Here is a 25,024-nt window from a genome sequence, read left to right on the forward strand (position 1 = left end):
ATTTAACCTACCAAATCACTGTGGATGCAGACCTCAACAAATGTAGTTCAGCAAATAGCCAACAATAGGTTGCAATGGAGAGAAATGCTAGGTGTGTATCAGGGTTTGCAGTTTCTGATTGGCTATCTGACCTGTCAAGTCACCAGCCTGATGTTCTTCCCACGGTTACTGAAGGAGATGTCTGTGAACAAAAAGGTGCTAAGTGCTTAGCATCTGCTTACAGAATATGCTCAATCATTGTATTTGAATTGGGGCACTGGGAAGGCAATGGGGGAGTGTGCCTCTTCTTGAAATTTTTATTCATTTGGTCTTGTTTAGTGTTGAACAATTTTCATTCAAACATGCAGGGACAATGAATATTAAAGACAAATTCTTAGTTAAATAAAGGATCATATATTGGACTGTGGTCTAATTCTTTGGAATCTAGGGGTTTCCTACCATTATAGCAGTTGATGCTCTGAAAAAGATAAGTCTCTCATTTTGCAATTTTTCGTGCAGTCAGACAAACTAGTGAGATATGTTTTTGTTGCTCCGGGCTTTTAATTGTAGAAAGAAACCATGGCCAAGATTCTCCCCAAAAATAATCTTAAGTGTTGAATTTGTGTGAAAACCAGTAAATCACGCTGTTTTGTTTTCAGTGGGAGTTCACAGAAAAATGTCCCAAACTCTGTGCATGCATGTAAATCGTGCAGAAAATCAGGGGGCAGGGCCAATTCTGACCCAGGAGGCTGGCAGCATGGTGCTGAGTGGGCCACTCTGTGCTGATCTGTCAGCACTGAGATTGGCACATGTAAAGTGGGCCCTGTCTGCTGGCCCCCACAAGCATGGCCAGGCCCAACCCCAACCTGGGCAGTATCAGGGTCCCACGTTGACATGTCAAGGTGCCAATGCCCATTGGGCATCCCAATGGGGTAACACTCTGACAAATTTTGGGAAAATTCCACCCAGTAACTTCTTCAATAATTAATGGTTGCTTCAATCAAGTTTGGATTTTCAGAAACAACTGATACTTCAGTTTTGTTAGAAGCCTGTTGACCTGAAACATTAACTCTGGGTGAGATTTTCTCAGCAATCAGCAAACTTTGATGGGGCAGGAAAAGTGGCGTTGAGCCCACTGATGCCAATGGCGGCTTTTCCTGTTATAGAGTGCCCTTCAGTCTCAATTCACCCATTCCACCATCACCTCAGCAGTACCATCATTGGGGCACCACAGTTAAAGATGTGATTTTGGAAGTCTGTGTGCAAAGGGTTAAATGCTGATCCATGGCAATCACGTAATAACTTGTTAGAGTGGACATGAATGTGCCACCAGTATCCATTACAAACCTACCAACTCCCACAACTACCTTGACTATAGCTCTTCACACTCTACGTCCTGTAGGGACTCCATCTCGTTCCCTCAGTTCCTTCACCTGCTCCACATCTGTTCTGATAATGCCACTTTCCAAAATAGCACTGCAGATATGTCTTTGTTCCTCAATCGTGGTTTTAGAACATAAGAACATAAGAAATAGGAGCAGCAGTAGGCCATCCAGCCCCTCGAGCCTGCCCCGCCATTCAATAAGATCATGGCTGATCTGTCGTGGCTCAGTTCCACCTTCCCGCCCTCTCCCCAGAACCCTTAATCCCCTCTCTTATCAAAAACCCATCAACCCGCGTCTTAAAAATATTTAGCGAGGCAGCTTCCACCACTTCAACGGGCAGAGAATTCCAGAGATTCACCACCCTTTGAGTGAAGAAGTTCCTCCTCAACTCCGTTCTAAACCGCCTCCCCTTTATCTTGAGGCTGTGCCCCCTAGTCCTACTGTCTTTTTTGAGTGGGAAGAGTCTCTCCACCTCTATCCTATCCATCCCATTCATCATCTTATACGTCTCAATGAGATCTCCCCTCATTCTTCTAAACTCCAACGAGTACGAGCCTAGTTTATTCAGCCTCTCCTCATAGCTCAACCCCCTCAACTCCGGTATCAGCCTAGTGAACCTCCTCTGCACTCCCTCCAAGGCCAAAATATCTTTGCGCAGGTGCGGCGCCCAAAACTGCACACAGTACTCCAGCTGCGGCCTCACCAATGCCCTATACAGCTGCAGCAAGACCTCCCTACTTTTATATTCAATCCCCCTCGCTATGAAGGCCAGCATCCCATTCGCCTTCCTGACCACCTGCTGCACCTGCAAGCTGGGTTTTTGCGACTCATGCACAAGGACCCCGAGGTCCCTCTGCACCGTCGCCTGCTGCAGTTTTTCGCCACGTAAGTAATAGCCCTTCCTACCATTCTTCCTACCAAAGTGGACCACCTCACACTTGCCAACATTAAATTCCATTTGCCATTTCCTGGCCCATTCGCCCAGCCTATCTAGATCCTTCTGCAGACTCTCCACACCCTCCGCACAATTTGCCGTTCCCCCAATCTTGGTGTCATCAGCAAATTTCGACACCCTACACTCGGTTCCCTCCAGATCATCTATATAAATGGTAAATAGCTGAGGCCCCAGCACCGACCCCTGGGGCACTCCACTAGTCACCATCCGCCAATCCGAATAGCACCCGTTGACCCCCACTCTCTGCCTCCTATTTGACAACCAATCCTCTATCCACGCTAACACCCTACCCCCAACTCCATGTCCCTCGACCTTCTGCAATAACCTCTTGTGAGGTACTTTGTCAAACGCCTTCTGAAAATCCAGAAAGACCACATCCACCGGCTCTCCTCTATCCACCGCCCTAGACACATCCTCATAGAACTCCAGTAAATTTGTCAGACACGACTTCCCTTTAATGAAACCATGCTGCATCCGCTCTATCAAGCAATTGCCTTCAAGATGCCTCGCAATTTCCTCCTTAATGACGGATTCTAACATTTTACCTACCACAGACGTTAAACTAACCGGCCTATAATTCCCCGCCTTTTGCCTGGCACCCTTCTTAAACAACGGCGTAACATTAGCCGTTTTCCAATCTTCCGGCACTTCCCCGGAATCCAGCGACGTCTGGAAAATAACCACCAAGGCATCCACTATCACCTCCGCTATATCGTTCAGAACCCTCGGATGCATTCCATCCGGTCATGGGGACTTGTCCACAATCAGCCCCTCCAGTCTGTCGAGCACCGCCTTTCTAGTAACAGTAATGTCATTAAGACCCTCCAGTCCTACCACCTTTCCATCACTAACACCCGGCAAATTATTCACATCCTCCTCCGTGAAGACAGAAACAAAAAAGTTATTCAATACCTTAGCCATATCCCCATCCCCTACCACTAGATCCCCTTTCTCATCCTCTAAAGGACCAACGTTCACCCTAGCCAGCCTCTTCCTTTTTATATTTTTATAAAAACTCTTGCTATCCTTTTTTATATTAAGTGCTAGCCCAGCTTCATAGTTTCCACCCACTGTGGTAAACAGGGCTCTTAACCGTGTCCGACTCATCCCCTGGGTCACTGCTCCCACCCCATCCCCTCCCTCCCAGAACCAGGATAGGCTGTGCACCCACCCACCCCCCCCCCTCACTTTTCAGTCCACCAGCCTCTGCATTCAAAGGATCATCTGCCATTTCTGCCAACTCCCAGCATGATGCCGCTACTCAACACATAATCTCCTCACTCCCCCTATCTGCATTCTGCAGGGACCAATCTCTCCAGGATACCTTGGTCCACTCCTCCATCACACCCAACATCTCACACCCTGCCCACGGCACCTTCCCATGCAATCGTAGAAGGTGCAACACCTGCCCCTTTACCTCTTTCCTGCTCACTGTCCCAGATCTTAAATACCCCTTTCAAGTGCACAGTGCTTCACATGCACTTCCTTCAATCTGGTCAATAGCATTCATCGCTCCTAATGCGAACTACGCCATATCCCAGAGAGACCAAACGCAGACTGGATGACTGCTTTGCTGAACATCTTCATTCTGTCCACAGGCAGGATCCAGACCTTCCTGTTGCTTGCCACTTCAACACATCGCCCTGCTCTCCTGTCCACATGTCTGTCCTTGGCCTTTTGCAGTGTTCTAGTGAACACCAACACAAACTGGAGGAACAGTATCTCATCTTCCAATTAAACACTTTACAGCCCTCTGGACTGAACATTCAGTTCTCTCCTCCACCTTCACCTCATTTCCATTTATTTAATTAAATTCTGTTTCTTGTTTTTAGCTCACTCATCTTTTTTTTATCATCCTTCTTTCTCTCTTCCACTTTTCTACTTCTCCATTCCTGCTCTCCTCCTTGCACCACTTCCCCAACCCCCCCCCCACTTCTAGACTGTAAAGGCATCAAGGGGTATGGGGAGGGCACAGGAGTATAGCATTGAGATAGAGGATCAGCCATGATATATTGAATGGTGGAGCAGGCTCAGAGCACTGAATAGCCTATTCCTACTCCTCCTATTGTCTATGTTTCTGTGTCAAAGTTAAAGTTTATCTATCAGTCAGAAGTAAGGCTTACATTAATGCAATGAAGTTACTGTGAAATTCCCCGAGTTGCCACACTTCGGTACCTGTTTGGATCACTGCACCTAACCAGCACGTCTTTCAGACTGTGGGAGGAAACTGGAGCACCCGGAGGAATCCCACGCAGACACGGGGAGAACTTGCAAACTCCACACACAGTGACCCAAGTCTTGTACTCTAGAGGTTGTCAACTGATTTGTAATGCTTTGGAGGGCTTTTTCCTTCTCTGCTGTATCACAAGGATTCAGTGTTCAAAGGTTCAAAAACTGAGATGCTGCTTGTATCTTTCTTTGTTCATTCAAGCTTGATTTTAAGGGAAGCTCAATGATCAGACTCCATGAACATATGCTGGGCAGCATCTTGAGCGTGAGTGTTTCATGTTGGCATAAGTATAGGCATCATAGCTCAACAGGCCACACTTTGTGCAGGTAATGCTGATCATCTGCTCACTACTTTGGCTGGATATGCTTTGTGCAGTAAGCAGAGATCTATGATTGGAAGCAGCTGATTTAAATGGTTAGCTGCCTCTAAAACGTGCAGTTCTGAAATGTGCCCTGTCCCCGTTAAAATGGAAGTGTTGTGTTGTGCAGGACATTCCTGCTATTTTCCCCACAACGGGAAGAGGTTCTCCACAGAATTTTTTTTTATGGCTCAGGAGGAGGTTATTTGGTCCATTGTGTCTGCACTGGCTCTCCAAACAAGCATTGTGACTTAGTGTTATTATAGTGACTTAGCCTTTTCCCTGTACCCCTGTACATTGCTTCTATTCAAGTAATCATCTAATGTCCTCTCTTTAATGCCTTGATTGAACATTGTGACAAAGTTCTGGCGCTTCATTTACTACTGTGCTGCTTCAGCCATTTTGGCAATGAATAATTCAAAGCTAGTTTTCATCTTTTGAAACTTTAACCTGGTAAGCAACACTACAGACAATTAGTCGGACAGGTTCACATCATGGAAACGGACCCTTCGGCCCAAATTGTCCATGCTGCCCCTTTTTTTTTTTAAAAAACCCCTAAACTAGTCCCAATTGCCTGCATTTGGCCCATATCCCTCTATACCCATCTTACCCATGTAACTATCTAAATGCTTTTTAAAAGACAACATTGTACCCGCCTCAACTACTACGTCTGGCAGCTTGTTCCAGATACCTACCACCCTGTGTGAAAAAATTGCCTCTCTGGACCCTTTTGTATCTCTCCCTTCTCACCTTAAACCTATACCCTCTAGTTTTAGACTCCCCTACCTTTGGGAAAAGATATTGACTATCCAGCTGATCTGTGCCCTCGTTCTGAAATAAGAGCAATTGCTCTCTTAGCTGTAATTAATACTGGAGACCAACTTGTACATGTCTGCATAGTGCTGTGTTCTGTCCAGTATCAATATTGGAACAGTTAGGTCACCTAGTAGACTTTAGAAAGTGAGCAGAAAAAATAGCCAATTGCCTTAAACTTACCAACAATGCCACAGCTCATGTACTAAAGAATCAACACCAAAGTAAAACACTGCCCTTGCTAAAAATCTGAAATAAAAGGGTGTGGGGGGAAATTTGGGTTCAAATGTGAAAAGCATCGTACCTGAGGATGCCTTCTGCTGCTGAGTCACAAGCTTCTTGGAAGGGCCTCACAGAGGGAAGGGATGCCTAGGGCAATGGGGATTGGAGAGTCATCACAGGCACAGTTCCACTCACCTGGGAGGAAGGAGGGCTTCTGAGAGGTGGGATATTAACAAAGGCAAGGTTAATGGAAAGGCATGTCAGTGATCAGTAGTGATCACTGATTTAAAGTGAAAACCGCTTTTTTCCTGTACTTCCGGTTCTCGGGGCTTGTTAGAGTGTAGTTTACTTCCGTACCGGAAGTTAGGCCAGGGGATAGTCGTTAAGGGGGAGCGGGGGGTATAAAAAAGGGGTAGCAGTATAGAGCGGGCAGCGTCGGGAGCGGGCAGCGTAGTGAGTGGGAACTGAGTGAGAAGGGCTTTGGCTCGCTGGGCTTAGGCGAGTGCAGGCTTGGAGAAGGTGAGTGACAGATTTCTACCTTGGGCACTTACAGGAGGTTGGGACATGGCAGGGAATATAGGGAGGAATGTAAGTTGCGTCAGGTGCCACATGTGGGAGTTCCTGGTGGTGTTACGGGTCCCCAAGGTACACATCTGCAGTAAATGTTTAGAACTGCAGCGATTGAGGGCCCGGGTCAGGCAACTCGAGGGGCGGCTGGAAGATGCGTTTCTAGTCAGGGAGAACGAGGAGATAATGGCTGGGAAACATGAGCAGGAGGAGGTCTCAAGGGCTGAAGAGAAGGGAGGATGGACGACTGTTAGGAGGGGAAAGAGGAAGAAGAAGAGTAGTCAGGGTCCCCCGGCCTCCCCGGAGGCCCCCCAAGGTTCGTCGGCAGGGGCACAGAAAAATAGGAAGGAAGGGGAGACTGACTTAGAGGGACGGAAGGGGGCTGGTAAGGTGATAGTGGTAGGGGATGGGAGGGTCCGAGGGATTGATAGGAGGTTCTGTGGGCAAGGGCGCGACTCCAGGATGGTGGTCTGCCTCCCTGGAGCAGGGGTAAAGGATATAATGGAAAGGGTAGAGGGAATTTTGAAAGGGGAGGGGACCCAGGCAGAGGTCATAGTACACGTAGGAGAGGGGGATATAGGAAGGAGGAGTAGGGGAGAGGTCCGTAGGCAATTTAGGGAGTTGGGGGCCAAACTAAAGAGCAGGACCTCTAGGGTGGCACTGTCTGGGTTGCTGCCCAGTACGAGCAGGGCTAAGAATGACGAGATCATGCAGTTGAATGCATGGTTGAGGGACTGGTGTAGGGTAGAGGGGTTTACTTATGTGGATCACTGGGAGGTGTTTAGGAGAGAAAGGCAATTGTACAGGAGGGGTGGGGAGGATTTGAACGGGAGGGGGACTAGTGTCTTAGCAGGGAGGTTAGCTGGGGTGTTCAGGAATGATTTAAACTAATAGGGAGGGGGGGTGGGGAGGTGGCTGGGAGAGAGACGGGTGAAAGGAAAATTATAAGGGAGAAGGTGGTTCCGAGGGACACTTGTGGGTTGAACTGTGTCTGTTTCAATGCTAGGAGTGTGGCAGGGAAAACGGATGAGCTTAGGGCCTTGATGTTTGTGAGGCAGTTAGATGTGGTGGCTGTAACGGAGACGTGGTTACGGGAAGGGCAGGACTGGCAGCTGAATGTTCCTGGGTACAGGTGTTTTAGGTGTGACAGAGGAGGGTTGAAGAGAGGTGGAGGGGTGGCACTGTTAGTCAAGGAAAACATCACAGTAGTGCAGAGGGAGGGCGATATGGAAGAGATAGGGATTGAGTCGCTGTGGGTGGAGTTGAGGAATAAAAAGGGAGAGATCACACTGCTAGGGGTGTACTATAGGCCACCCAACAGCCCAAAGTCAGTGGAGGAGGGAATTTGCAGGGGCATTTTGGACAGGTGCAGGAAGAATAGAGTGGTTGTAGTGGGTGATTTTAATTTTCCCGGAGTGAATTGGAGGGGGCCTAGAGCTGGGGGTACGGAGGGAGAGGAGTTTGTGAAATGTGTTATGGAAGGGTCGCTAGAACAGTATGTAACTTGCCCGACTAGGGGAGGGGCTATACTGGATTTAGTGTTGGGAAACGAGCCAGGGCAGGTGGGTGAGGTAGAGGTAGGCGAACATGTGGCGAACAGTGACCACAAGTCCGTCTACTTTAGGATAAAAATGGAAAGGGACGAGTGCCGTCCAAGCGGGAGTGTGCTGAACTGGGGAAAGGCGAGCTATGGCAGGATTAGGAGGGAGCTGCAGCAAACTGACTGGGAGGGACTGTTAGCTGGCAAGTCCACGGTTGGCAAGTGGGAGGCTTTTAGGGACAAAATGAAATGGTTGCAGGGGAGGTTTGTTCCGGTTAAGCGAAAGGATGGGAAAGGTAAGATTAGAGAGCCGTGGATTACGGGGGATATTGAAGACTTGGTCAGGAAGAAGAGGGAGGCGTATGTTAGGTCAAAACAAATGGGTACGGAGTGTGCGCTGGAGGAATATAGAGAGAGTAGGAGGGAGCTAAAAAGGGGAATTAGAAGGGCGAAGAGAGGGCATGAGATGGCTTTGGCCGGTAGGATTAAGGATAATCCTAAGGCATTTTATTCCTATATTAGAGGCAAGAGAGTAGTTAGAGGGAAAATTGGTCCTCTTAGGGACAAGAGTGGAGAGTTGTGTATTGAGTCGGAGGGAATGGGGGAGCTCCTGAATGAATACTTTGCGTCGGTATTCACGAAGGAGAGGGGTTCGGAATCGTGCGGTCTCTTGGAGGGAGCGGAGGTTCAGTTGCAGGATATAGTTATTACGAGAGAGGAAGTGCTAGGGCTTTTAGGTAGCGTAAGGACGGATAAAGCTCCGGGGCCTGATGGTATTTATCCCAGGCTGCTTAGGGAGGCGAAAGATGAAATTGCTGGGCCTCTGGCGCACATCTTTGTCTCTTCTTTGGACACAGGTGAGGTCCCAGAAGACTGGAGGGTAGCAAATGTGGTCCCGTTGTTCAAAAAAGGTAGTAGGGATAACCCTGGGAATTATAGGCCGGTGAGTTTGACGTCGGTGGGAGGGAAGTTAATGGAAAAAATACTTAGGGGTAGGATGTATGAGCATTTGGAGCGTTGCGATCTGATTAGGGATACGCAACATGGCTTTGTTAGAGGGAGGTCTTGCCTTACGAATCTGGTGGAATTCTTTGAGGAGGTGACAATAACGGTTGACGATGGGAGAGCCGTTGATGTCATCTATATGGATTTCAGTAAGGCGTTTGACAAAGTCCCTCACGGTAGGCTGGTAGAAAAGGTTAAGGCGCATGGGATACGAGGCCAGGTAGCTAGGTGGATTGAGAACTGGTTGGGAAATAGGAGACAGAGGGTAGTTGTGGAGGGTACCTTGTCGGGCTGGAGGCCAGTGACCAGTGGTGTGCCGCAGGGCTCGGTACTGGGACCTCTCCTCTTTGTAGTCTACATAAATGACTTAGAAGAGGGAGTAGGTGGTGTGATCAGCAAGTTTGCTGATGACACCAAGATGGCAGGGTTGGCGGGTACAGAACTGGATTGTCAGGTGATACAACAGGATATAGATAGGTTGGTGCAGTGGGCAGATAGGTGGCAGATGGCATTTAATCCTGACAAATGCGAGGTGATGCATTTTGGAAGGAATAATGCAGAGAGGAGCTATGTGATAAAAGGTAGGCCGATTAGGAGTATAGACGTACAGAGAGACCTGGGAGTGCAGGTTCACAAATCCGTGAAGGTTGCGTCACAAGTGGAGAACGTTGTTAGGAAGGCTTATGGGATGTTAGCCTTTATAGGAAGGGGCTTAGAGTATAAAAGCTGCCGTCTAATGCTTCAGTTATACAGAACGTTGGTTAGACCGCATTTGGAGTACTGCGTCCAGTTCTGGTCACCTTATTACCGGAAGGACGTGGAGTCTCTGGAAAGGGTGCAGAGGAGGTTTACCAGGATGTTGCCTGGCATGGGGGGACTGGGTTACGAGGAGAGATTGAAGAGACTGGGGCTATTCTCCTTGGAAAGACGGAGATTGAGAGGGGACATGATAGAGGTATATAAGATACTGAAGGGAATAGATAGAGTTAATAGTGAGAGACTGCTCCCTAGACTGGGTACGAACACAAGAGGTCATCACTTAAGGGTGAGGGGGGGGAGGTATAATTTGGAGGTAAGAGGAAGGTTCTTTACGCAGAGAGTTGTGGGGGTCTGGAATGCGCTACCGAGTAGGGTGGTGGAGGCAGGAACGTTGGACTCGTTTAAGATGCAGTTAGATAGGCACATGAGTGAAACGAGAATGGAGGGATATGGTAGGGGCTATTAAATAGGGTTAAACCTCGGGAGACACCGGAAGGGCAGGCTGTATGATTAATATTTTTTGTCTTTATTCCACAGGTGGAGGTCCACCTCGTGTCAAGCGAGGGGCATGCACACGGCGGGTCGTGCGTGGGCTGCTCTTGGAAGTCCAGGAGTGGCCTAGTACTTCATGTCGGTGTGTGTGCTTGATCCTGGACCGATAGACGGGCTCCACAACAGCTCAGTGACTAGCACTGCTAGCTGTGCAGATACATGGATTTGGGCCTGTGTCTGTGGGAGTTTGCGCATTCTCCCTGTGGTTGCGTGGGTTTCCTCCGGGCGCTCCGGTTTCGTCCCACACCCCAAAGATGTGCTCTTAGGCTAATTGGTTTCCACCAAATTGACACTATTTCTTCCCTGAATCTGACTGAGTAGGGTCCCATTCGTAGACATGCAGGGTAGAATAGGTGTAGGGCGATGCGGCGGCGCGGGCTCGTTGGGCCGAAGGGCCTGTTTCCCGTGCTGGGTTGTTCTTTGTTCTTTGTAGTTAAAACCATTCAGCTGTAGCTCAATTGACATGCCTGGAGTCAAACTGAAGTCTAATCATTTATTTTGTTCGCCATCGTTGGGCTGCTTTGCTTGTGTTTTTGCATTAGGGAGGAATGAATGAATGTTCCAATGCATACATTCTTAAGTATTAGCCATTGCATGTACCCCCATGATGCCTTTTAATGGAGTTTCCCAATTTATCTTGGCCAAATCACACCGGATACCTTTATAATTTTCTTTGTTTAGATTTAGGATCCTAGTTTCAGCTTGAACTCTTCACTTTCTATCGTACTGAAGAACTCCATGCTATGGTCACTGTTCCCTCAAGGACCCCCACACAACAAGGTTATTAATTAACCCCTTCTCATTGCACAATACCAAATCTTAGATAACCTGTTCCCTAGTTGGTTTCTTGACATACTGGTCTTAAAAAAAAAAACATTTCTTACACACTCCAGGAACTCATCTGCCACAGTATGCAAACCTACATCTGAACTTTTCAGGGCCAATTGCAACAGAACACTAGGAAGATCTGTCATTTCTCCAGCACAGATTCTGTGTTTCTATATAAAGCTTTTCCATGATGGAATAAGTTTAACTTCAATACATCTGTATCATTTCACACAATTATACTAATTGTACTCCATTGTGGACTCTTCTTTAAGAGTGAAAACAAAAGCAGCTTATAGTGTGGACCCGTTTCAGCTGAGTCTTAATTATATGTTTTGCAGTCTGTGTTTAGCACTGAGTGATTTGATAGAAAGTCCTGCTTTGTATAATGTCTTAAGAGCCTTCCGAGCCAATTGACCTCATAAAAATAGCAGAGAATCTTTTGACTGTGGAACAAATCACAGGGTTTGTATGTTGATAGGCAAATTAAGTTGACTGGGAATATATATTATCTTCTTGTGTTTGTTCCCAAGTAAGGGAAGATTGCTACCTCAGTTTCTATCAGAGCCATGCATAAAAGCTATGGAAATATTTACCTTTTGTGCTATGTTTAATGAGCAAGTGTCACTCAGTATCACACTTACATGGATATATTGATGTAATACTAAATAGTTTCCTTCACTTTAACTAGGATCTTGATCCAATGGCAATTAACTGTTAATTTATCAAATCTAGCAAAACGTTTGGCAGACTCTCTCTTTTACTGAATGAACTTATTCACAAGATAATTATGATGAGGGAAAACAGTTTGGCCCATGTGATTTACCAATCCGTAGAGATCTTAAATCAGCACCCACCCCATTGGAACAGCCAGTTAGAACCATAGAAAATTACAGCTTGGAAACAGGCCTCTTGGCCTTTGTCTGTGCCAAACCATTTTTTTGCTAGTCCCACGGACCTGCACTTGGACCATATCCCTCCACACCCCTCTCGTCTATGTACCTGTCCAAGATTTTCTTAAATGTTAAAAGTGACTCTGCATTTACCACTTTATCTGGCAGCTCATTCCACACTCCCACCACTCCCTGCATGAAGAAGTCTCCCCCCACCCCCCCATATTCCCTTTTAAACTTTTCTCCTTTCACCCTTAACCCATGCCCTCTGGTTTTAATCTCCCCTAGCCTCAGTGGAAAAAGCCTGCTTGCATTCACTCTATCAATACCCATCAAAATCTTATACATCTCTATCAAATCTCCCCTCATTCTTCTACGCTCCAGGGAATAAAGTCCTAACCTATTCAATCTCTCTCTGTAACTCAGCTTCTCAAGTCCCGGCAACATCCTCGTGAACCTTCTCTGCACTCTTTCAACATTATTTACATCCTTCCTGTAACTAGGTGACCAAAACTGTACACAATACTCTAAATTCAGCCTCACCAGTGCCTTATATAACCTTACCATAATACCCCAACTTTTATACGCGATACTCCAATTTATAAAGGCCAATGTACCAAAAGCAGTCTTTACGACCCTATCCACCTGTGACGTCACTGTTAGGGAATTCTATACCTGTATTTCCAGATCCCTCTGTTCAACTGTACTCTTCAGAGTCCGAGCATTTACCCTGTACATTCTACTTTGGTTTGTCCTTCCAAAGTGCAATACCTCACATTTGTCTGTGTTAAATTCCATTTGACATTTTTCTAGCTGGTCCAAATCCCTCTGCAAGCTTTGAAAACCTTCCTCACTGTCCACTACACCTCCAATCTTTGTATCATCAGCAAATTTGCTGATCCAATTTACCACATTATCATCCAGATCATTGATATAGATGACAAACAACAATGGACTCAGCACTGATCCCTGTCACTAGTCACAGGCCTCCACTCAGAAGCAATCCTCCACAACCACTCTCTGGCTTCTTCCATTGAGCCAGTGTCTAATCCAATTTACTACCTCCCCATGTATACCAAGTGACTGAACCTTCCTAACTAACCTCCCATGAGGGACCTTATCAAAGACCTTGCTAAAATCCAGCTAGACAACATCCACTGCCTTCCCTTCATCCACTTTCCTGGTTACCTCCTTGAAAAACTCTAGATTGGTCAAACATGACCTACCAAAGCCACGTTGACTCTCCCTAATAAGTCCCTGTCTATCCAAATATTTGTAGATCCTATCCCTTATCACACCTTCCAATAACTTGCCCACCACCGACGTCAAAATTACTGGCCTATAATTTCCCGGATTTCTTTTGGAACCTTTTTTAAACAACGGAACAACATGAGCCACCCTCCAATCATCCGGCACCTCCCCCGTACATACTGACGTTTTAAATGTGTCTGCCAGGGCCCTTGCAATTTCACTACTAGCCTCCCTCAAGGTCTGTGGGAATACCCTGTCCGATCCTGGGGAATTATCCACTCTGATTTGCCTCAAGACAGCCAGCACCACCACCTCTTTAATCTGTAAAGGTTCCATGACCTCCCTACCTGTCTGCCTTATTTCTGTAGACTCCATGTCCGTTTCCTCAGTAAATATGGATGCAAAAAACCCATTTAGTATCTTCCCGATCTCTTTTGGTTCCATACACAGTCTACCACTCTGGTCTTCAAGAGGACCAATTTTAGAACATAGAACATAGAACATAGAACATTACAGCGCAGAACAGGCCCTTCGGCCCACGAAGTTGCGCCGACCAGTTACAAAAACAATGACCCACTAGCCTATACCAATCCCTTTTCGTCCATAAACCTATCCAGAGATCTCTTAAACGCCCCCAAACTAGACGCATCTACAACTGCAGCAGGCAGGGCATTCCAATCCCTCACCACCCGCTGGGTAAAGAACCTACCCCTGACATCCGTCCTGTAGCTACCCCCCCTTAATTTAAAGTCATGCCCCCTCGTGCTAGCTTTCTCCATCCGAGGAAAAAGGCTATCACTATCCACCCTATCTAAACCCCTAATCATCTTATATGTTTCAATAAGATCCCCTCTTAGCCGCCTTCTTCCCAACGAAAACAACCCTAGATCCCTCAGTCTCTCCTCATAGGACCTCCCCACCATACCAGGCAACATCCTAGTAAACCTCCTCTGCACCCTCTCCAACGCCTCCACATCCTTCTTGTAATGCGGGGACCAGAACTGCACACAGTACTCCAAGTGCGGCCGCACTAGAGTAGTGTACAGTTGCAACATTACACTGCGACTCCTAAATTCAATCCCCCTACCAATAAACGCCAAGACACCGTACGCCTTCTTGACAACCTTATCTACTTGATTCCCAACTTTCAGGGATCTATGTACACACACACCTAGATCCCTCTGTTCATCCACACTATTCAAAGTCCTCCCGTTAGCCCTATACTCGACACATCTGTTGCTCCTACCAAAATGAATTACCTCACACTTCTCCGCATTAAATTCCATCCGCCACCTCTCGGCCCAGCTCTGCAACCTATCTAAGTCTCCCTGCAGACTATGACACCCTTCCTCACAATCTACCACACCTCCAACTTTGGTGTCATCAGCAAATTTACTAATCCACCCAACTATACCCTCATCCAGATCATTAATAAAAATTACAAACAACAGTGGCCCCAAAACAGATCCCTGAGGCACACCACTCGTAACTGCACTCCATGATGAATATTTACCATCCACCACCACCCTCTGTCTCCTATCTGATAGCCAATTCCTGATCCAACTTCCTAGATTACCCACAATCCCATACATCTGCATTTTCTGCAGAAGCCTACCATGGTGAACCTTATCGAACGCCTTACTAAAATCCATGTATACCACGTCAACTGCCTTACCCCCATCCACCTCTTTGGTCACCTTCTCAAAAAACTCAATAAGGTTAGTAAGGCACGACCTACCTGCTACAAAACCATGCTGACTATTTCTAATCAATTCATTACACTCCAAATAACTATAAATCCTATCCCTAATAATTTTTTCTAAAACCTTGCCCACAACAGAAGTAAGACTCACCGGTCTATAATTCCCGGCAAAGTCTCTGTTCCCCTTCTTAAACAATGGGACAACATTCGCTATCCTCCAATCCTCCGGGACTACACCAGAGACCAATGACGACCTGAAGATCTGAGCCAGAGGCTCTGCAATCACCTCTCTAGCCTCCCAGAGAATCCTAGGGTAGATCCCATCCGGACCAGGGGACTTATCTATTTTCAGCCCCTCAAGAATTTCCAGCACATCCTCTTTATCAACCGTAATACTTTCTATTTTACACCCCTGCGACCCAATGTCCTCCTCAGCTATATTCATGTCCCCCTGCGTGAACACCGAAGAGAAATATTGGTTCAATACTTCTCCAATCTCCTCCGGTTCCACACACAACTTCCCCCTGCTGTCTGTAACTGGCCCTAATCTTGCCCTGACCAACCTTCTGTTCTTGACATACTTATAGAACGCCTTAGGATTCTCCTTAATCCTATCGGCCAAAGTCTTCTCATGTCCTCTTTTAGCCCTTCTCAACTCACTCTTCAACTCCCTCCTAGCCAATCTAAAGCTTTCTAGTGCACTATCTGAGCCCTCCAATCTCATCCGAACATAAGCCTCCTTTTTCTTTTTAACCATCGACTCAACTCTTTTAGTGCACCACGGTTCCCTAGCCCTACCAAATCCACCATGCCTGACAGGGACATACCTATCAAGGACTCGCAGTAGCTGCTCCTTGAAAAAATTCCACATTTCAGATGTTCCCAGTCCCTGCAATCCCCTAATCCAATCCATGCTTCCTAATTCACTCCTGATAGCCTCATAATCGCCCTTACCCCAGCTAAAATTGCTGACCCGAGGTTCACGCCTATCTCTTCCCATCACTAAGGTGAACGTAACCGAATTGTGGTCACTATCTCCAAAATGCACACCAACTTCCAAGTCTAGCACCTGGTCTGGCTCATTTCCCAGCACCAAATCCAATATAGCCTCACCTCTAGTTGGCCTGTCTACATACTGAGACAAAAAACCTTCCTGCACGCTTTGTACAAACACTGACCCCTCTAGCGAGCTAGAACTATAGCAACTCCAATCAATATTCGTAAAGTTAAAGTCCCCCATAACAATTACCCTATTACTTTCACTCCTAACCAGGATTGTCTCCGCAATCCTTTCCTCAACCTCTCTAGAACTTTTAGGAGGTCTATAAAAGACTCCCAACAGGGTGACCTCTCCTCTCCTATTTCTAATCTCCGCCCATACTACCTCAACTGACAAGTCCTCATCAAACTTTCTCTCCGACACTGTGATACAGTCCTTGACTAGCAATGCTACCCCACCCCCCCTTCTACCTTCTTCTCTACTCCGACTAAAGCATTTGTACCCCGGAACCTGCAACATCCATTCCTGACCCTGCTCTATCCAAGTCTCAGAAATGGCCACAACATCAAAGTCCCAGGTACTGATCCACGCTGCAAGTTCATCCACTTTATTGCGAATACTCCTCGCATTAAAGTACACGCATTTCAAACCCTGCTCCGCCCCACCCCCACTATGCCGTGCCTTGCATTCCCCAACTATGCCCCCCTCACTTTCACCCCCTTTCCTCACTATCCCTCCCCCCCTCCGAATCAGTTTAAACCTTCCTGCATCGCTTTTGCAAATTTACCCCCCAGGATATTGATTCCCCTCTGGTTCAGGTGTAGACCATCCCTCTTATAGAGGTCCCACCTTCCCCAGAATGAACCCCAATTGCTCAAGTACCTGAACCCCTCCCTCCTGCACCATCCCCTCAGCCACGAGTTCAAACTTTCCCTCTCCCTATTCCTCTCTAATCTATCCCGTGGTACAGGCAAGAGTCCAGATATAACTACTCTTTCTGACTTCGCCTTGAGTTTCCACCCCAACTCCATAAATCTTTGCTTAATATCCCCTTCCCTTAATCTCCCTATGTCATGTGTCCCCACATGAACTATAACTTGGGGTTGATCTCCCTCTCCCCTAAGAGTCCTGAATACTCTGTCCGATACATCCTGGACCCCAGCCCCTGGTAGGCAACACACCAGCCCAGAGTCCCTACCCTTACCTCCAACTCTGCTATCCGTCCCCATAACCGTGGAGTCCCCAATCACAAGGCCCAATCTCTTACCCCTAACCACCTGAGGCTTGCCAATAGGCTCACCCCCAGAGACCTGCTCCCTTTGGCTATCCCCAGTTGATTTCTCCTCAACTGTAGCCTCCAGGACCGAGAACCTATTTTGGAGGGGAACATCCCCAGGGGATTGTCCCCCCAACTGCTTTTTGCCCCTCTTCCTGGCAGTGACCCAAGACTTATTCCTAGGAGTGACTATCTCCTTATAACTCCTTTCTATGTCCTGCTCCACTTCCCGAATTATACGGAGCTCCTCTAATTCCCCTTCCAGCTCCTTTACACGCTCCTCCAGAAACTGCAATCTAACACACTTCCCACAAGTAAAATCACCTGAAACACTGTGGGAGTCCCTCACTACATACATCCCACAGGAGATGCAGCTTACAGCCTGAACTGCCATCCCTGAATCAATTACCAGCTGAAAAGTAAAAATATAAAAAAAAAACTTCCCTCACACTTATAATTAGGTTAGAGGAGGTGGAAGGGTGGGATTCTCTACCAGTGTAGAGAATCGGGAATCCTCTCTGCACTAATTTATAGTGTTAGGGGCACGAGAAAAAAAAAACTACAACTACCGGTAAGCGTCCTAGTGACGACTTCCGGTTTCTAACTAATTTAAAAATAAACCGCCGAAACTCGCGACTTAACACTAAAAATAAAAAGTTAAACGGAATAAACAGAAAATTATACCTTATTTTTGCCTCCTCGCACGCCCAAAAATCGCTGCCTCTCGACTCAGCTCCACAGGAACAATGAGGCCGAGACACGGAGGTAGGTGTTTTTAAACCCGAAAAAAAAACTACAACTACCGGTAAGCGTCCTAGTGACGACTTCCGGTTTCTAACTAATTTAAAAATAAACCGCCGAAACTCGCGACTTAACACTAAAAATAAAAAGTTAAACGGAATAAACAGAAAATTATACCTTATTTTTGCCTCCTCGCACGCCCAAAAATCGCTGCCTCTCGACTCAGCTCCACAGGAACAATGAGGCCGAGACACGGAGGTAGGTGTTTTTAAACCCGAAAAAAAAACTACAACTACCGGTAAGCGTCCTAGTGACGACTTCCGGTTTCTAACTAATTTAAAAATAAACCGCCGAAACTCGCGACTTAACACTAAAAATAAAAAGTTAAACGGAATAAACAGAAAATTATACCTTATTTTTGCCTCCTCGCACGCCCAAAAATCGCTGCCTCTCGACTCAGCTCCACAGGAACAATGAGGCCGAGACACGGAGGTAGGTGTTTTTAAACCCGAAAAAAAAACTACAACTACCGGTAAGCGTCCTAGTGACGACTTCCGGTTTCTAACTAATTTAAAAATAAACCGCCGAAACTCGCGACTTAACACTAAAAATAAAAAGTTAAACGGAATAAACAGAAAATTATACCTTATTTTTGCCTCCTCGCACGCCCAAAAATCGCTGCCTCTCGACTCAGCTCCACAGGAACAATGAGGCCGAGACACGGAGGTAGGTGTTTTTAAACCCGAAAAAAAAAACTACAACTACCGGTAAGCGTCCTAGTGACGACTTCCGGTTTCTAACTAATTTAAAAATAAACCGCCGAAACTCGCGACTTAACACTAAAAATTTTATCCCTCGCTATCCTTTTGCTCCTTACATACCTATAGAAACTCTTTGGATTTTCCTTCACTCTGTCTGCCATAGCAACCTCATGTCGTCTTTCAGCCCTCCTGATTTCCCTCTTAAGTAGCTTCTTGCACTTTTTATACTCAAGCATCTGATCTGTTCCTTGCTGCCTGTACATTTCATACAACTCTCTCTTCCTCTTAATCAGCGTTAGAATCTCCCTCGTTTTTTTAAAAGATTCCAAGATTTTTTGCCTCCAATACCACTTGAAAGTAGATCACACTTTGAACAAAGAACTTCAGTTGGAAAGTTATCTTTTACCAGTATGAACCCTTGCTGCCTGGTTCTACTCACAGCTTAATTTACAAAAACTAATTTTGGGTTAGCATTTTCATTATTCCAAACAATCTTAAAGATGACCTCTGTCACTTTTTTTATAGTCTGTAAAGCCCAGTATCTCCAGTGTTTCCTGATAACTCATTCTCCTTACGCCTGGGTAAGTGTTGTGGCTCTTCAGAATATAAGAGCAGGACTGGGCCATTGGTCCCATCAAGCCTGCTCTGCCATTCAGTTAGATCATGGCTGATCGCCGAACTCAATGTCACTTTCCCACACTATCTCCTTATCCCTTGATATCATCAGAATCCAAAAATCAATCAATTTCTGTATTGAACATACTCAATGGTTGAGCTACCATAGCCATCAGGGATAGAGATTTCAGCAGAAATCTTCTGTAGACTGTCTCTAATGTTTGAATGCTTCCACTATTTTTTGGTGACCAGATTTGGATACAATCTCTGGCCTAAACTTTAAACATTAATCATCACCTCCTCTTAATTGTACTCTATTGCTTTGGCTATATAGTTGAACTACTGTACATTCACATAGAATTCCTACAGTGCAGAAGGAGGCCATTCGGCCCATCAAGTCTGCACCGACTGTCTGAAAGAGTCCTATGCTTGTAATCACACACATTTACCATGGTCTATCTACCTACCCTGCACATCTTCGGAATGTGGGAGGAAATTATAGCGGCACAGCAGTTAACACTGCTGCCTCACAGCTCTACGGCCTCCCTGTGTCTGCATGGGTTTTCTCCGGGTGCTCAGATTTCCTCCCACAGTCCAAAGATGTGTGGGTTAGGTTAACTGGCCATGCTAATTTGCCCCTTCGAGTCCTGGGATGTGTAGGTTAGAGGGATTAGTGGGGTAATTGTGTAGGGATCGTTGTTCGTGCAGTCCTTATGCACTACAGTGTTCCTGTGATTCTATGAAACTGGAGCACCTGGAGGAAACCCACACAGACACGAGGAGAACGTGCAAACTCCACATAGACAGTCACCCAAGGCCAGAATTGAACCCGGGTCCCTGAGCTACTGTGCCAACCCTTGGTTGAACACATTAAACACTGAAAATACCAAAATGTAAAAATTGCTTTGAGCTTCACCATTAGTTACTTCAACATAATTAATGCAGCACCTAGTTTTCTCCTTTCAAGTGTTCGATGAATGTTGCTCCTCTGTCAACTTTTGCTGATTGGGCTCAGCAACAAAATTGACCCAATAAGGTCGTCATGATGATTCTGGAAGGACTGCAGGAGGTTTTTGTTAGTTTTTCAAAATGGCAATTATCCTAAAACATCATACCGATAGTGGAAAATAAGATGTGGACAGTTGCCCTTGTTAGTTGATGGTCATTTGTTGGTACATATTAATGGGTGGAAAAGGGGCCAAACCTGTGCAGGAGTAGGAGAAGTATTTCAGGAGGTAATCAAAAGTGTTGTCAAGGAGAGAGGCTTTGAGTAAGTGGGGAAAGGTATTATGAGATGAAGACATTTGGGAAGAGAATTGTAGTTTGCAACACAGTGGGAATATATGGGCCACGCATCAGAGACAATCAATAAAGTTGATTTGTAGCCTAACTCACATTGCAATGACTGTGTTTGGAATTGAGAGTGCTTTATATATCATGTTTATGTTTTTCCCCTTTTCCTTTAAATAGGACACAGGACCTTGTATGTTGGTGTGCGTATGCCTCTGGGTAGACAAAGCCACCGACATCACAGGACCCACGGATCAAAGCACAAGAAGCGAGATAGAGTGAAGGGTGCTGCCCAGGAAGAAGGAAAGGACAATCTCACTTACGGTGAGATGCATTCCAGCTTTTCACTTCTCTGTAAAGATTTAAGTTGAATACCAAAATTGCCAAAATTTCAAAGCAGTGAATCAATATTTATTATACACAAGTACAAAATTATATCTAAACTGGCGCTGGTTTTCCTAAAATTTGAATCACAATGTCGGGAAAGGAGGGTGCATTATACATGGGGTGGAGGTATTTTTGAAAATGTACTGTAACTTTAGAAGTTACAAAAGAATCCAACATTTTTTCTTTAGTTTCTACTTCAGTACAATTAACCCATTTTAAGCTGTTATTTGACAATGTCTTGGCATTAAGTAGAAATGTGAAATGCAGAGTACATTTTGGCTAAGTCTGCAGGCTATTCTTTTCCGTCAAATGTACGCAGGAACGCAGTATTTTTGACTATTCATGTTGGACACAGTTGACCACCTCAAGCCCTACCCTGCTTGAAACGAACACAGCCCCTAACTAATCAACGTGTTACAGTGAAACAGTGCATTTGTTAGAGCATAGCATTAGGTAATACAACACAGTGTAATAGTTCTGTGCCAATGACATTAATTATATTAACTGAAATATGCAGTTTGCAGTTCAAAGGCCAGGCTAAGCCAATGCCCTCATGGGCAAAGATGATGGCTGGGATTCTCCCACCCACTGCACTGTTTGAGTAGTGCAATGGGCCAGGAGACATCAGTGGAGCACCTGGAGTGGGACTTGCAACTAGTGTCCGGCCGAATGTGAGTCTCCCACGCCCTTTTTCTACCACAAAATCAGTGTGGGGTTGATTACAGTATGGAAATCATCGTTTCCATATGATAAGTGGGCCCTGGATGATAGTCTCTGGGCCCACTAGTGTCTCCCTCCTGCGTCAGAAGAGGCCTCCACCAGCGGAGTTCACAATTGCTCCCCATCAATGGGCAACAGACATGCACTCTTGGGGACAAGAGGCCATTAAGGACCCCCAGGAGGTCGGGGCAGTGGGAAGATGCCCCTTTACTCACTGCCAACCTGGCAGTGGCCACTGGGCAGTGCCAAACAGGTGGGGCCTACTGGGGGCTGATCGTTGGTGGTGGTGGGGGGAACAAGACTGCTGTGCACTTTGCAATGGGATTAGTGGGGGGGGGAGAGAATGATCAGGGCCGGCCATTTCGGGTGGGGAGATCGGGGCTGGCACTGATTGGGGAGCTGTGATTGGGGCCGGCCTGGGGAGGAAGATGGTGGGGAGTGGTTGGATAGGCCAGCAATCGAGTGAGGTGAGATCGAGAAAGCTAGTGATCGCACAGGGCGGTCAGGGATAACATTGGATGGCCAGCTATCAGGAGGCTGGCCTTTGGGAAGAGAGGCAATGCGCATTGATGATCTCCCCTCTGACAGATCGGCACTTTGCAGTGGCCCGCTCAGCTATGCTGTTGGCCTTTTGGGCAGGGTGAGGCCCTGCCCCCTACTTACCAGCATGAATCACTCTGAGGCATGTCTTTGAATCACAGAGTGCTGGAGATTCGTTCAGGTAAGTATACCCAAACAATGGGCGGGAAATTCTCCAGTCTTCCTGCCCTATGGACACTTTTTTTTGGGGGAGAATCCCAGCCAATCTTTACTCTAAATGTTGAGCATGCCTAACCTAAAACAAATCAAGTTGGACATATTCTGAATTTCATGTGAGCATTATTTCAACAAGAATTAACTGTAAAATTTGTTACAAAATGTTCCACTTTTGCTACCGATATATAGACACAAGGCTAGAAATTGGGTTACCCCAATTTTCAGTCATGGAAGTTTGGTGCATGCACCTCTTACAAAAGATTATAATATCTGAGTGAGTGGATCTCATGCTGCCATCATCTTAATGTTGCTGGCTGCCTCTCACAATAGGCTTATGAGATTGAAATGCACAAAGCCATGTCAGCATCTCAGGTAATGCTGGATAGGTGGCTGGAGGGAAAGGGAACAAAGGATTATTGGACCATGGGTTTAGGACTAAACGTGAACACAGTAAAAACAGAAAATGCTGGGTAAACTCAGTTGGTCTGGCAACATCTGTAGAGAGAGAAACAGAGTTAACGTTTCAAGTCCAAATGATCCTCTACACATCAGCCCTGGGAGGTGATGGCTTGACACTGAGCTGCAAATGGCACAGGCACAGTTAAAGGAGGCATCTGCAACCTCGACTGGACAGGAACACCAAATAAAGCCACTATTCCATGGCATACATATGAGTTCCAACTTTCTTTTGTGTTAAAACAAGTGAACTAAATTAAATAAACTGAGGGACAATACAAAGGGGGCAATCCCTTAAGGGTGAACCACCTGAAATTTAAAAAAAATGTAAAGGAAATTTAAAACATTAAACCAAAAGGTAATTAAAGGAGTCATTAATACAATTACATCCCTGCAGTGCCCAACTAGCACAGAAGGCCTCAATGGTGCCTGTGGGCACGATATGCTCCCTCTCCAGGGACGTGGTAACTGTCAGGTTTTACAAATAGAGTGCAGAGGTTTAAGGTGAGAGGGGAGAGATACAAAAGTGTCCAGAGGGGCAATTTTTTCAGAGGGTGGTGAGTGTCTGGAACAAGCTGCCAGAGGTGGGTACAATTTTATTTTTAAAAAACATTTAGATAGTTACATGGGTACAATGGGTATAGAGGCCAAATACAGGCAATTGGGATTAGCTTATGGGTTTTAAAAAAAAAGGTGGCATGGACAAGTTTGGCCAAAGGGCCTGTTTCCATGCTGTAAACCTCCATGATTCTCTATGACTCTATAATCCTCTTGGTCAACCGTTGACTGGACCTTTTAATACCTGAGTCCCAACCAGGACAATAGTTCTGCAGACTCTACCTGGTGTCTACCTTTATAAAGGGGTCAGGTAATGAGTTCTATCTGGGCAGGCCAATGCCTGTAACTAAGGGAATTCGTATTCAAGGAGCCCCATGTTAATTAGACATTCCCCACGGACTCATGGGGGTTATCACAGTGACCTAGGATTCTGTTTCCTAGTGGGAAACTGATACAACGAGATTGTTTGTTTGCATCATGCAAACAATATTGTTTTCTGTTGACTTCAGTGGAAAGTAAAATTGAGCTGGGTGTACAACAGACAGCTGATGTGATTGCATCAGTTCCCACCCAGTGTGTTAGATTAAAGCTAACCCCTGTATTTTAAAACTGATGGAGAAATTTTCACAGCCTAATTCCATAAATGGTAGAAATTAATCCCAGCTGAATGGTTATGGGTTTACATTTTAGGCTTGCCTATACTCTGGCTCATGATAAGCATCGTGTATTCTCCACAAAACCAAGTGAAACACTTCCTGGACCACAGCTTCCTCCCTGTAGGGTATAATGAGCTCCTGTTTCTGTCACTCACCTGCAACACTTCTTGGCGGGGAAGGCACTGTTGGCAGCCCAAGCCAAATCCACACCCTGGACTTGTGCAATACCTCTGCTGCTGGAGGTTGTTAGAGCTAAATTGTCTCAGTAGGGTGAAATAGAGGAATATTGGGAGACAAAAAATAAAATTTAAGAAAAAGTTAAATTTTGTAGAGGCTCGGTATTAGACAAAATGTGTACTTCGACACAGTTGATTGTGTGGAATACGTTAAGGTTTCATCCTCACCAGAAAACCCTCCATGAGATCTGCATAATGATTGTGTATGTGGTGTATCTGTGGGTACAATGTGTGTGTTTGTATGTATATGTATAAATAACAAATCAAAGCCTGATCCCATTAATTACCTCTTGCTGCACATCTGCTTTTCAGACACCCCTTCCCAGCGAGTACAGTTCATTCTGGGAACTGAAGATGATGAAGAGCATGTTCCACATGAACTTTTCACTGAGCTTGATGAAATCTGCGTACGTGGGGGTGAAGATGCTGAGTGGAAGGAGACAGCCAGGTGTGTGAAATGTCTATAATGTTTGTCAATCTGAGGAAATATTACAGTGAAGTTTCACAGGCTTCAATTCCAGAAGCACTAACAGGCT

The 25,024-nt window shown here is 45.9% G+C and overlaps 1 protein-coding gene across 1 annotated transcript in view; it reads left to right on the forward strand.

Annotated features, from left to right (window-relative positions):
* Nucleotides 1-25,024, forward strand: part of LOC145361922 (electroneutral sodium bicarbonate exchanger 1-like) — a 158,795-nt gene that overhangs the window by 129,853 nt on the left and 3,918 nt on the right. Inside the window, exons 3-4 of the mRNA XM_080217907.1 lie at nucleotides 20,900-21,043; nucleotides 24,801-24,936. Of these exons, the coding sequence (XP_080074033.1) occupies nucleotides 20,900-21,043; nucleotides 24,801-24,936 (280 nt within the window). The remainder of the gene's footprint in view (nucleotides 1-20,899; nucleotides 21,044-24,800; nucleotides 24,937-25,024) is intronic.

This window comes from Carcharhinus amblyrhynchos, chromosome X (assembly GCF_965287045.1).
Source record: "Carcharhinus amblyrhynchos chromosome X, sCarAmb.v2.hapA, whole genome shotgun sequence".
Classification (NCBI taxonomy): domain Eukaryota; kingdom Metazoa; phylum Chordata; class Chondrichthyes; order Carcharhiniformes; family Carcharhinidae; genus Carcharhinus; species Carcharhinus amblyrhynchos.